The sequence below is a fragment of the Pseudorca crassidens genome, chromosome 3 (genome assembly GCF_039906515.1).
Source record: "Pseudorca crassidens isolate mPseCra1 chromosome 3, mPseCra1.hap1, whole genome shotgun sequence".
Lineage (NCBI taxonomy): Eukaryota > Metazoa > Chordata > Mammalia > Artiodactyla > Delphinidae > Pseudorca > Pseudorca crassidens.
The window spans coordinates 729,460-741,474 of record NC_090298.1 but is presented as its reverse complement, the minus strand read 5'-3'; the positions used below and the strand labels follow the sequence as shown (position 1 = coordinate 741,474).

Here is a 12,015-nt window from a genome sequence, read left to right as displayed (position 1 = left end):
CCACATGCGTCCACGGGCTAGTGGGGCTGGGGTCTCTCTACACTCAAGAAATCCAAAGGAGGTTGGACTGAAAGTGAGAAGTACCACGTCCCCACTAGCAGGTCAAAGATGTACGTTTCCTGGGGAGCAGGTGGGGCCACAATGTCCAAGCACTGGCCTAGGGTGTCTCAGCTCCTCCCAGGAGGGTGCCTGGAGACATGAGAAGAGACTTCAGACCATCTGACACCCAGGCTAAGGAAGGAAACACAAAGAACCAGCTGGAGAGGATGGGTCGCCCATGTTGGCCACCGAGGCAAACAGACCCCCAGGTCCATGGTCCTCAGAAGCCAGGAAAACACCAAGACCACCCAGCTTGTGTGCCAGGGCAGTGCCGGTCAGGCAGGAGCTCTCCCAATCTTCAGCTCTTCTTCCTGCTGCTACTCCAACCTGGAAGGGCCGGAAACCATGGCTCCCAGTGAGGCAGGACCTCAGGGAGGAGCAGCTGACCTCACCGCCAGGCGCCCCCCACCCCTGCCTGCTGCAGCCTCTGTGCAGGCGGGGAGAAGGCTCACACTTGAAATACTTTTAGAGATTTAACTGTTTTGACTGAAAGGCACTAAACGACCCAGAAGGGACCAGGAGAGTCTGGGGCCACCCCCAGTCCATCCAGGGGCAGCGAGAGAAAATTCAAAGCTGTTTGCTGTGTCCTGGGGCGGGGGTGGGGGGCACGTGGTACCAGGAGAAAGTGAACGAATGAGTGAATGAACCAGCCCCTCCGCTGGGCCAGACTCACCTTTCAGAGGTAATTAAGAGATGAAGGGGGAAATAAAACCAGCACAAAACGATCCAGGGTGAACTTTCTGCAGGATGGCTCTGCAGGGGCCTGCCTGGGGTCTAGGGTAAGAGGCAGGTGTGCACACAGCAGGGCCAGCTCCCTCCCCTGAAGGCCCTGACACAACCCAGGACAAGTGTATCTGCTGGAAATGCCCCGGGGAGGCTGTCTTCCAGAAAGTGTCAGTGATAGAGGGAAGGGGGCTCTGGCAGCTGAAGGGCTGGAAAGTAAACGCAGTGACGACCCAAATCCACTCCCTGGCGGGAAGGAATCCACCAAACACTCCACGTGAAGAGAGAAAAATCGGGTCCCAAACCTCCCTCCCCATCACATCATCACAGGTGCCTCGGCCACTTTGACAAAACCCCACACTCAGCAGAGCCTTACTTCCTCACAGCTCTGAGGCCAGGAGCCCAAGCTCAGCTTCCAGCGAGGGCTCTTCTGCTTACAGACGGCCACCTCCTCACTCTGTCCCATGAGGCCTCGGCCGCAGGGGACAGGGGAGGAGAGGGCCCTCTGGTGCCTCCTCTTATGCGGACGGTAACCCTCTGGGATCAGGGCCCCACCTCGTGACCACTTCCTACCCTAATGACCTCCTCTGAGGCCCCATCTCAACATATGCCTTTGTGGGGGACGCAGACATTCTGTCCATGGCAGGGCTCATCAGGGGAGGATAGCTCTTCAGCGAAAGCTGAAAACCGGCACAATTTAGCTCAACAGTTGCATACACTTCCCTCCTGGGTTACAGGATTGCTAAGTCTCAAGGAGCATTTCACCTCTGACCTGCTAAGGAGCACTGCATCCTGTGGGGGGTCCCGGACACATCTCATGACGTGAGGGCTTCTGGACCTCCGCACTGGGTGGGGGTGAAGCAGACCCGCCCAGCCCAGGTGAGCCAGGGGCCAGGATCGACCCCATCACAGAGGGTGCAAGTGGACAGAGGCCCAGATCCAGGCCAGGGTGCACAGTGAAGGGGGGCGGCAGCCTTTCAGCGTGGAAATCTCCAGATTTTCATGGGAAGCTGGAATCGTGCTCTTCCTGCCCTTCTTGCCTGCTGAGACTGTCCCCTCCCTCTGTTGATCCCCCCGACAGTCCTGCCTGCAGGCCACGCGACAGGCCTGGGTGAACCGCAGGCCCTTGGTCATCTCCACGCTGGTCCCCACTCTGGGCGCTTGAACCCCAGACCCGGCAAGTCTCCCAGCTGGGCTGACACAGCAGTGCAGACCGCTGCTGGGACCTCACATCCTGGGCCACATGTCCTGGAAGGAACCCATCTCTGGCCCCCCTCGGTGTCCTTCATGCTCTCCACTCACCCACCCTCCCTCCCTTTTCTTTTATCGACCCCCAATTTCCCCTCTTTCGAACGGTGAAATCTGCAAGAATGGAAAATCCCTCTCTTTGGCACAAGCAGACGGTTTGTAACTTAGAAGCGCCAGCCCTCAGTCTAGGCAAAAACCAAGTAAATTAATTAAATAAGCCCACTGCCTTTTAAAAATTCATGAAAGTCAGCACCAACACAAACATTACAAGCAAATTTGCAGGACATTATTGCCCTTGGAGGTTGGAACTTTCCAGTTCATGTCCTTCCTGAAGGTGACTTTTTATGGAAGCTTTAATGAAATTAGTTTATCCGTTTCTGAGTCAGGAAGCACAGATTAAGATCCAATTTTTATAGCTTGACATTTTCTAACTATGCAGAGGAAATGAATTCAAGAAAATATTTAGAATTTCCCCTAAAATGTACAGCTTGAGGGGGATTACAAACTTGGGAATCCTTGGGAGAAAGGTGTGATGGAGAAACCAAGTTCATGAGTTCACCCCACTGTGACCGGCAGGGCTGCCCACCTGCAGCTCGAGGGCTCAGCAGACCTGACAGGCATCCCCCTGCCTCAGGGGAGGGGGTGGGATCGGCCGTAATGTGGGAAAAGCACTCTGCTCCTGGTCAAGAAGAACCATGGGTTCAGGTGGACACCTGGACAGATGCCTGAACTCCTGGAAACAGCAAAACTGAAGCCTTTCCAAGACCACCAACTCTGGCGTGGCTGGGCACAGCTGGACCTGAGGAAGTGACCAGAGAGGAAGAGACAAGTCCCTACTAATGTCCCACATGCAGCTGGATGCTTCTGGGGGAGGAAGGTGAACAGAAGCCCCACCTGGGCAGCTCCAGAGCTGGCCTAAGCTGTCCAACAGGCCACTGTGCAAGCCCAGAGCATGGGGAACCCCAGGCACAGGGATGGAGACCCCAGCATGGAGATGGGAGACCCTGTATGGAGATGGAGACCCAGGCACGGTGATGGGGACCCCAGAATAGGAATGGGGCCCCCAGTATGGGAAATAGAGACCCCAGTAGGGAGATGGGAAACCCAGTTTGGATATGGAGACCCCAGCATGGGGATGGAGACCCTTGCATGGGGAGACCTGGCATCAGGAGCCAGGGTCTGATAGTTTCCGAAGGCTGGGCTGTGAGTCCCCAGCGCTTCCCGGGCTGTCCCAGAGACCTCCTGTCATCCCTTCACGAACTCTCTCCGCTTCATGAGCACAGCCCTCAGTGCCCCAACCTGGGCGCTGCAATCTCTACTTTTCCGATCTCAGAGGTGTTGGCTCCTGAAGAGATGGAGTTCCCGCTGCTCCTTCAACGTTTTCCAAAGCCGGCTCCCTGGGCCCCACAGGCTGCTCCATGCCGACCACACGGTTTAGACTGTGTGTGTTTGCACGTCCTGCACTTATCTGGGAGCCAGCGATGCTTCAGCAGTCGCCTGAGCAACCTGCACCAGCGACCTGGCAGCACCGGCAGGGCCTGGGTCCAGGATGAGGACCCTGGGCTCCCCCCAAGACCACAGCAGCGCCGAAATGACTGTCTCTGCTGTTTTACACATTTGAGCTTTTCCTGCCTAAAAACTGATGCATTTCAGTAAGACTTTGGAAACCTGGAAAGTAAAACAGAACTCCTGCAACCGCGTCTCAGAGACAAACGCTGCTAACGATTCGGTGCGCCAGTTCCAGTGGGGGCTCGGGCGGGGTCTGCGGATGTCCCCACTGCAGGGCTTCCTTTGGCAAGGTGCAGGGCCCTCCCCACTGTCCCCACAGCAGGGCCCCTGTAGGACAGAGACCCTCCCCCGGAGGCACACAAGGAGGGCCTGAGAGGCCTGAAGGCCTGACCCCAAGTCAGAAAGCTGGCCACAGCCCCTGGTCTCCTTGAAGCCCCCGAGGACACGGCGTCCAGCAGTGAGCCCACTGCTGACCTGGAATTACGTGCCCTGGACCCCACTCGGGAGGTGCCACGGGCCGGTAGTATTGATTTCTAATTTCAAAGTATAATTCAAAGCCACTTTAGGGGCTGTCGCTTTCAACTTCCACTCGGAACAGACGAGCTGGGAAGAGCGGCTGCCCACCTCGCACAAAGCACCACACAGTCTGCGAACTTCCCCGTTTTCCCGAGCCCATAGGAGAGCCAAGTCCCGGGGCAACGGTAACCCGAAATCCAGGGGAAATACAGGTGCTCTCGGGGAGGGACAGGACACCGTGGGAACGAGAAGGGCTCAGAAAAAATTCAGGCCCGGTCCTGAATGTGGGCCAGTGGGATATGCAGGACCCCTGGAGGCTGCAGAGGTTGGGAGACGGGGTCTGCAGGGGCCTTGCAGCTGCCCACAGGGAAAAGGGGGCCGGCAGGGGGAGGGCGCCAAGCCCCAGCACTGCGGGCCTGATGAGGTCCCAGTGCCACTGGGGGAGGAAGAGAAAACCCCTCTGCCCCAGGGAGGGGGCCCACACCACAGCTGGGGAGGCTGGGGTGCCGAGGAGGCCCCACCCCAGAAGCAGGAATGCAGCAGCAAGGGTCCCTTAGACGGCTCCTTGAGGGGGCTGCCTCTGTGTGGCCTGCAGATCACACCCACCCCCTCGCCTCCTCCTGGAAGCCCACCAGCCTGCACAACCCTCCTGGTGACCCCCCGCATTCCTCCCCCCGTGGCACCCACCATTCTCTGTCGTCTTCCAAACCTACTTTTCCAGAAATGTTTCATGAGCTTGGGCCTCCAGCCATGGGGGGTCTGGGTGACGGACACCCAGTAAAAGAGCACGAGTTACTAGGGGGACGGACCTGGGCTGAGCACTGGGTGAACCCCAGGCCAGGCTGTCAAAGCTCAGCCCACGAACCTGTGGGGGGATGGACACAGGCAGGTGTCACAGGGAGCAGGGACCAAGCCCGGCTGTGCAGACACAGAGCCCTGTGAACTGGGCCCTCCCCGGGGGGCAGAACGGCTTTCCACGAGGGACAGCTTGACACACTCAGGTCTGCACTACCAACGAGGGCCCAGGCCCCAGCACAGAGCAGGACACAGCTGAGGGGCCCGGGGTCCCGCGGAGTCAGACCCCTGTGCAGAGCTCTCACACAGAGGGTGCTCTCAGAGGCCAGCAGCGGCAGGAGAGTCTAGGCTTCCTGCTCCGTGAGAGGAAGTGAAGGCCAAGGGGGGCCCTTTGGAGGGGCTGGCTGGCGCTGGCCCAGCTGGAGAGCACAGCGGGTAGAGCTGCTGGCGGTCCCTGGAGGGTCAGGGTGGAAGGCAGGCTGAGTTCTTAAGAAAGCTGCCCTCCCTCTCCCGGGGCCGAGAAAGCCAGCAAGGCGCAGAGGCTGTCACACCTCAGACACGTCGGAGTCACATGGCCTCCCGGGCCCAGCAGCAGGGCCGGGCAGCGGCACGGGCCCGGGTGCCCGTGGTTGCAGGGCTGCAGCCTCACCAGCTGGCCACGCTCACCACACCCCAAGGTGGGTTTTGGCCGCGGGAGGCTGTCCCAACGCCTTGAGACAGAGCATGAACTCAGCAGTCTGCTGCAGTCCCTACCACCGGCTACTGTCCACGCCTGCCCACCTTCAACACTTATCCTACCTGCTCCCAAAGACATATAACAAATTCATGATTGTGTAAGAAGCTCAGACGTAACTGAGGGGTGATGGCAGCAGTCCCAGGTCTGAAGCAGAGTGGTGACAACCACGTTTCTTCCTCAGGAGCTCAGCCAGGCCACATGCAGAGTAAGGCTTGGCCTGGGGCACCGGATGTGGGCAAGTACCCAGAGCTACTGCAAGGGTCCAACACACCAGGCACCCCCATGCAGAGAGGCGCCCGGTGCCTGGCCGGAGCTCCCAGCATCCCCAGGGCCCTGGGGCAGGTGAGGCCAAGCAGGGCGAGGTCTGGCCCCAGCCCCTTCCCCCAGGGCCACTCGTGTCGGTCTGCATTCAGCCCTCCGCCTCTAAATGGTTCCCCAGGCTGAGAGGCGCCAACTGGTCGATCCCAGCAAAGCCGGGTGGGACCCAGGTGAGGTCCAGGTGGGCACAGGTGAGAGTCCTACCTTGGAAGAAGCTCTTCACCCGGAGGTAACTGACGCTGAGGCGCAGGACCGAAAGCTTGTCCAGCTTAGAGATGATGTCGGGGGGCAGTGGCAGCAGGCCGGCTAGGCGGTCCAGCTCGGCGTTGAGGCGATCCCGGTGTCTCTTGGAAGGGTTCGACTTCTCAGCGCCCACGGCGGGCCTCCTGTGGGGAAAGATCACTATCAGACTGGGAGGCCCAGGCTGAAAGCCGTCCCAGGCGGTGACCTCTGGAGGAGCCATCAGCTTCTAAATGCAGCCGCCAGACGGAGACGCGCCCATCCCCGAAGATGCGTGAACTAAACCGTGGGCCACGCCAACCGTGCCACTGGCCCACAGTAGTGGGAGGAAGCACAGAGAGACACGGAGCGGGCAGCAGGAGAGCTGTGTGACCCCAGCACGCTTCCTGGCCTCTCTGTGCTAACTCCCCCGACGCGGCAGAAGGACACCGGCTCTGGCCGCACCGCTCACCTCTCTCGGTGTTCCTCTAGGGCCCTCAGTCCAGGTGTAAGCGGCCCCTCCGGGCCTCAGTTTCCCACTACACAGCAGGGCTGAAAGGTTCTGAGGCGAAGATGATGGAGGCGGCCCAGGCACCGCAGCGCTGTCCCGCCCGCCCCTCCGAGGCCCCGAAGTGCGGTGGCCGGGGCCCCGCCACAGGCCTGCCCGCCCCCCACAGAGGGAGCGGCCCCTGCCCAGGCTTCCCCGCCCACCGCGACCCCGCTCCTGGGCCCTCTCAACCCCGGGACGACGGTGCCCTCCCCCGCCCCGCCCCCACCTTCCTAGAAAGCAAAGCCAGGACGGCTGGGGAGGGGCCGCTGCCCCGGGCCTGCCCCTCCCTGCTGCTCTTAGGGGCTCGGGACTCTTTTGTCCGGAAGTTCCTATTCCTCTACCGTGTGTTCACTCGTACGAACGTGGAAAGCTGCCTTACGCCATCCTTTCTGTCAGAAGCCCGGGGCTCACCCCCAACCCATGCTGTCGGCGCCGAGGCCACACAAAACCTCACAAGAGCTGCAGCTCCAACCCCAGAAGCGGCTTCTTTCTTCTAATGGAGATGCAAGTCACATAACATAAAGCTGTTTTAAAGTTTTGGCATTTACTACGTTCACAGTGCTGTCAACCTCTATCACGCTCCAAAACACTTCTTCACCCCCAAGTCACCCCCCGCCCGCGCCGCTAAGCAGTTTCTCTCATCTTCCCCGCCTCTCAGCCCCCGGCGGCCACAATCGCTTTCTGTCTCCCCAGGTCTGCCCGTTCTAGACACTGTGTGTAAACGGAATCAGACTTTGCGCGCCTGGCCTCCGTCACTGGCCGTCGGGCGTCAAGGTTCGCCCACGGCACAGCCCGGGTGGAGCTCCACTCCTTTTCACGCTGTGTTCCACGGCCTGGATGGATGCTTACCTGTTCACCAGTCCACGGGCGCTTGCCTCGCTCCCACTTTACGGGTATTGTAAACCCTGCAGCCATAAACTTCGAGTCCACGTTTCTGCTTGAACACGTGCTTTTGCTTCTCTTGGGTATACGCCTAAGAGCGGAGCAACCAGCTTAACCTGGTGGTTCTAGGTTTAACCTTGAGAGGAGCTGCCAGACTGTCCTCCACAGAGGCTGTGCCCCGTCACGCCCCCCAGCCACACTCCACAGCCTCGCCAGCACTTGTTATTTTCCTTTTTTAAAATAAGAGCCATTCTCGTAGGTGTAAAGCAGTATCTCATTGTGGTTTGATTGGCATTTCCTTAATGACCAGTAAAGTCAAGCGTCTTTTCATGTGTTTGTTGGCTATCTCTTTATCTTCTTTGGAGAAATGTCTAATCAAGTCCTTTGCCCATTTTCAAATTGGGGTGTTTGCTTTTCTGTTCTTGAGTTGTAGGAAATCTTTATATATTCAGGATCCTAGATCCTTAACAGACATACAATTTGCAATTATTTTCTCCCATTCTCTGGTTATCTTGCCACTTTCTGCTGTTTCTTTTTTATTTTTTTCCCCTCAGTGAGGCACCTACACCAACATTACTCATGCTACTAGCCAAAATTTAAAGGGTCAGGAGGCCTGGGGAGACTGAACAGACCCCGTGTGGAATGGCCCACCCAGGAGTGAAAGACACTCGAAGCCGCCCCAGAAAACAAGGTAGCACTGAGGGCAGGTGTGGGGGCCAGAGAAGGGGAGAGGGTGGCCCGGCTCAAATCTCACCTCCGGGTAGACCTGTGGGGAGCAGTCGCCCCTCCCAGCCCACGTGTGCCTCGGATGGGACGAGCCGTGACTGTCCCCAGCCCGCACCCCCGAGGGGCAACTAGGGGGACACTCGCAACTGAAGAAACAGGCGCTGGAAAAGCTCTAGTCCTTCCAGCTTTCTCAGACCACCTGGCTGCCCCTCCATGCAGCCCCCCCTCCAGCTCCAGGCACCAGAGCAGAACCTCCCCGCCCCCGCCAGGTGGGTGAGAGGGGCCACGTGGAGGGAAATGCTCCCCTGAGCTGGCCTCTGGCTCAAGCCCAGGGCCACAGGGAGGAAGCTCCAACTCCCCAGGGTGGAGACGCGGCAGGAGTGAGGGGACAACGACCGGCAGCATGGGAGGCGCCTGGCCACTCGCTGGCAGGAGGGTTACAACGGGAGCCAAAACATAGAACACCTGGGACCAGCCCAACAGAAGACATTCCAGACGCCTAAACGGAGACTATAAAATAGCGCTGAGGAAACTTAAAGAGACGTAAACAAACAGAAAGACACACCATGCACAGGACCGTAAGACTCAGTACTGTTAAGACTGTGTCACTCCCCCAAACTGATCCGTGGACTCAATGGAGCCTCAACTGAAATTCCAGCAGGACCTTTTACAGAAATGACAAGGAGTCTAGACTTCACATGGACATGCAGAGGACAGAGAATAGCCAATTAGAGGGCAAAGTTGGAGGACTTGCCTGACTGACTATAAGCCTCTCTGAAGCTGCAATGTTCCCAATGGTTTGGTATTAGAGAAACGATGGAAACATAGATCAATGGAACAGAACAGAGGGCCGAGAAACAGACTCACATTTTTTTGGTCAATTCATTTGACACAGATACTGAGGCAATTCAATAGGGAAAGAAAGTCTTTTCAATAAATGTGCTAATCAACTGGACATCCATGAAAACAAGTAAACATCAGCCCTTACCTCACACAATACCTGAAATTAGCTCAAAATAGATCACAGACCTAAGTCTAAAACGTACCATGAAAGTTTACAAGAAAATACGCGAGAAAATCTTTGAGACCTCAGAGTAGTCCTGGGACTCTTAGGACACACACCAAAAAAAAAAAAAAAAACTCGTGAAAGAAAAAAATGATAAATTGATCTTTTTCAAAAATTTTTAATTGTCTTTGAAAATCACCATTAAGAAAATGAAAAGGGGAGGCATAGATTGGTTAAAAATATTCACAAAAAGAGCCTGTATCCAGAATATGTAAAGAAGTTTTACAATTCAACGAGAAGACAAACAGCCCAATAAGAAGATAGGCAAATTATTTAGAAAACTCTTCACCAAAGAAGCTGTATGGACGGCAAATAAGCACATGAAAGGATATCAACACCATTAGCCACTAGGGAAACACAAATTAAAACCATGGTGAGCTACCACCACAACCCATCAGAGTGGCTGAAACCAAGACTGACACCCCAGGCACCGCTGAGAAAGTAGAGGAATCACACGCTCAGCGGCCAGGAATGTAAACGGTGCAGCTGCTTTGGAAAATGGTCTGGTGGTTTCTTAAAAAGTCAAACCCTCCTCTGCTGTATATGTGACCCACAATCCCACTCCTAGGTGTTTACCCAAGAGAAATGAAAACGTTACATCCAAAGACCCGTACGTAAACATTCACAGCAGCTTTATTCGTGATACCCCAACCTGGGAACCACCCAAATGTCCACCTGAGATGAACAAACACACGTGGTTCCTCCACACGACGGGCACCACTCAGCGTAGGAAGGACACACCCGGCACACAAACCACAGAGGAACCGACATCATCTTGACAAGGGAGAGAAGCCCACAAGGTGTAGGACCCCATTTACAGAAAATTCCAGGAAATGCAAACAGCCTACCGGACAAGGGCGCAGGCAAGGTCGCCTGGGACGAGGCTACCGCAGGAGTGACCAGGGCACAAGGAACCTTCGGACGTGACGGGAGTGTCTGACCTTGGCTTCGGCAATGTTTCTCGGGTGATTACACATCTCAGAACCAATCAGACTGTGCACTGTAAGGACGCGCAGCTCTGCGTGCTCAGTCACAGCCCAATCAAGACCAAACATGCAAACGAGGGGGGAGCCCCGCTGCTCACACATCTCCGAGCTCAAGGTGCCGATCCGCCGTGCAGGGACCCGCCGCTGCGGTCACGCCCCAGCCCTGCTTCCCTCCAGCGCAGGTCCAGCCCTGAGGGCCTGGCAGGGGGCAGGTTCTACCCTGGGGTTCTAGCAGGTTCCACCTCCCGGTTCAGGCATCACAGGCTCACGGCTTTCACGGGCTATCCACGGAGGATGGGGCCAGACCACGGTCCACAGCCCTCGGCGAGGCGAGGGGGCAGTACTGCAGCTGGCCCGTGGGGCTCACACCCCAGGAGGGGCCGTGGGCCCGGGCACCTGCACATGTGCACACCGCCGGCAGCTCCTCTGGCCTTTGCGATACACAGACGCTGGCACTCGGACAAGCCAGCATGGCCACGTCCCCCCGAGGGTCCGCAGGCACAGCCAGGGGAGTGCGTTCAAGTTACTCCACTGTCTTTCGCTGCCCCTCAAATCACAAGTCTAAGTGCCCAGTGCCATTACAAATCGGTGAGGAAAACACTGATTATCGAATAGAAGTATTAGGAACAACCAGTGGCCACAGGGGAAAAGAGAGAGATTCAGACCCCACACCTTACACCAGGAAAAATTCCAAGTGCTCAAAATTTAAATATATATATTAAGGAATCCAAGAAATTTAGAAGAAATCCTGGGAAAATTCTCATAAACTTGAAGCAGGGGAGATCTTTCCAGTTGTGACACAAAGTAAAAGATGAATAAATTCAACTCCATACAAATTAAATGCTTTCTGCGCTGCAAAGAACAGCACAAGTAAATAAAAACTGGGGAAAGGTATGTGAAATGCATTTAAGAATGAGTCTCCCCAGTGCACAGCAAGCCCTTACAAATCAAGAAGCAAAAACATAAACAGGGCTTCCCTGGTGGCGCAGTGGTTGACAGTCCGCCTGCCGATGCAGGGGACACGGATTCGTGCCCCGGCCCGGGAAGATCCCACATGCCGCGGAGCGGCTGGGCCCGTGAGCCATGGCCACTGAGCCTGCGCGTCTGGAGCCTGTGCTCCGCAACGGGAGAGGCCACAACAGTGAGAGGCCCGCGTACCGCAAAAAAAAAAAAAAAAAAAAAAAAAAAAAAACCATAAACAATACAATAGAAAAATTATCAAAAGTTGTCAACACAGACAGTTCACAGAAAAAGAAATACAGTGGCTGCTACGCCTCACGTATGAGAAGGACACGCAAATTCACCAAAGTCTGAGGCACACCGTGTGCCCGGCAGGGCACGCCTCCAGTGCTGGCCAGTTTGGCGACACCTATGAAATCACAAATGCCACACTCTTGGCCTGGGCAATCCCACCTGCAAGAATGCATATGCCTGTTGGGTCTGGCCTTGATTTACCTGCTGCTGTCCACAGATCCTGGCAGAAGGCGTGAGCCTCCACGGTCAAGGACAGGAAACTCACTGCTCACAGCATGGCAGGCAGCGCGAGCCTCTGTATGCATCACTGAGCCCGTCTGTGAGGGTGACGCAGAAGGGGCCAGGCAGGGGCTGCGGGCGCAGGGTTTGTCAAAGCCGAGCAATCCAC

The 12,015-nt window shown here is 56.5% G+C and overlaps 1 protein-coding gene across 3 annotated transcripts in view; it reads right to left on the bottom strand.

Moving 5' to 3' along the window:
* Positions 1-12,015, bottom strand: part of AHRR (aryl hydrocarbon receptor repressor) — a 73,181-nt gene that overhangs the window by 50,549 nt on the left and 10,617 nt on the right. For all 3 annotated transcript variants that reach the window (XM_067730295.1, XM_067730294.1, XM_067730296.1), the window contains exon 3: positions 6,149-6,330. In XM_067730295.1, coding sequence (XP_067586396.1) covers positions 6,149-6,330 — 182 coding nt within the window. The remainder of the gene's footprint in view (positions 1-6,148; positions 6,331-12,015) is intronic.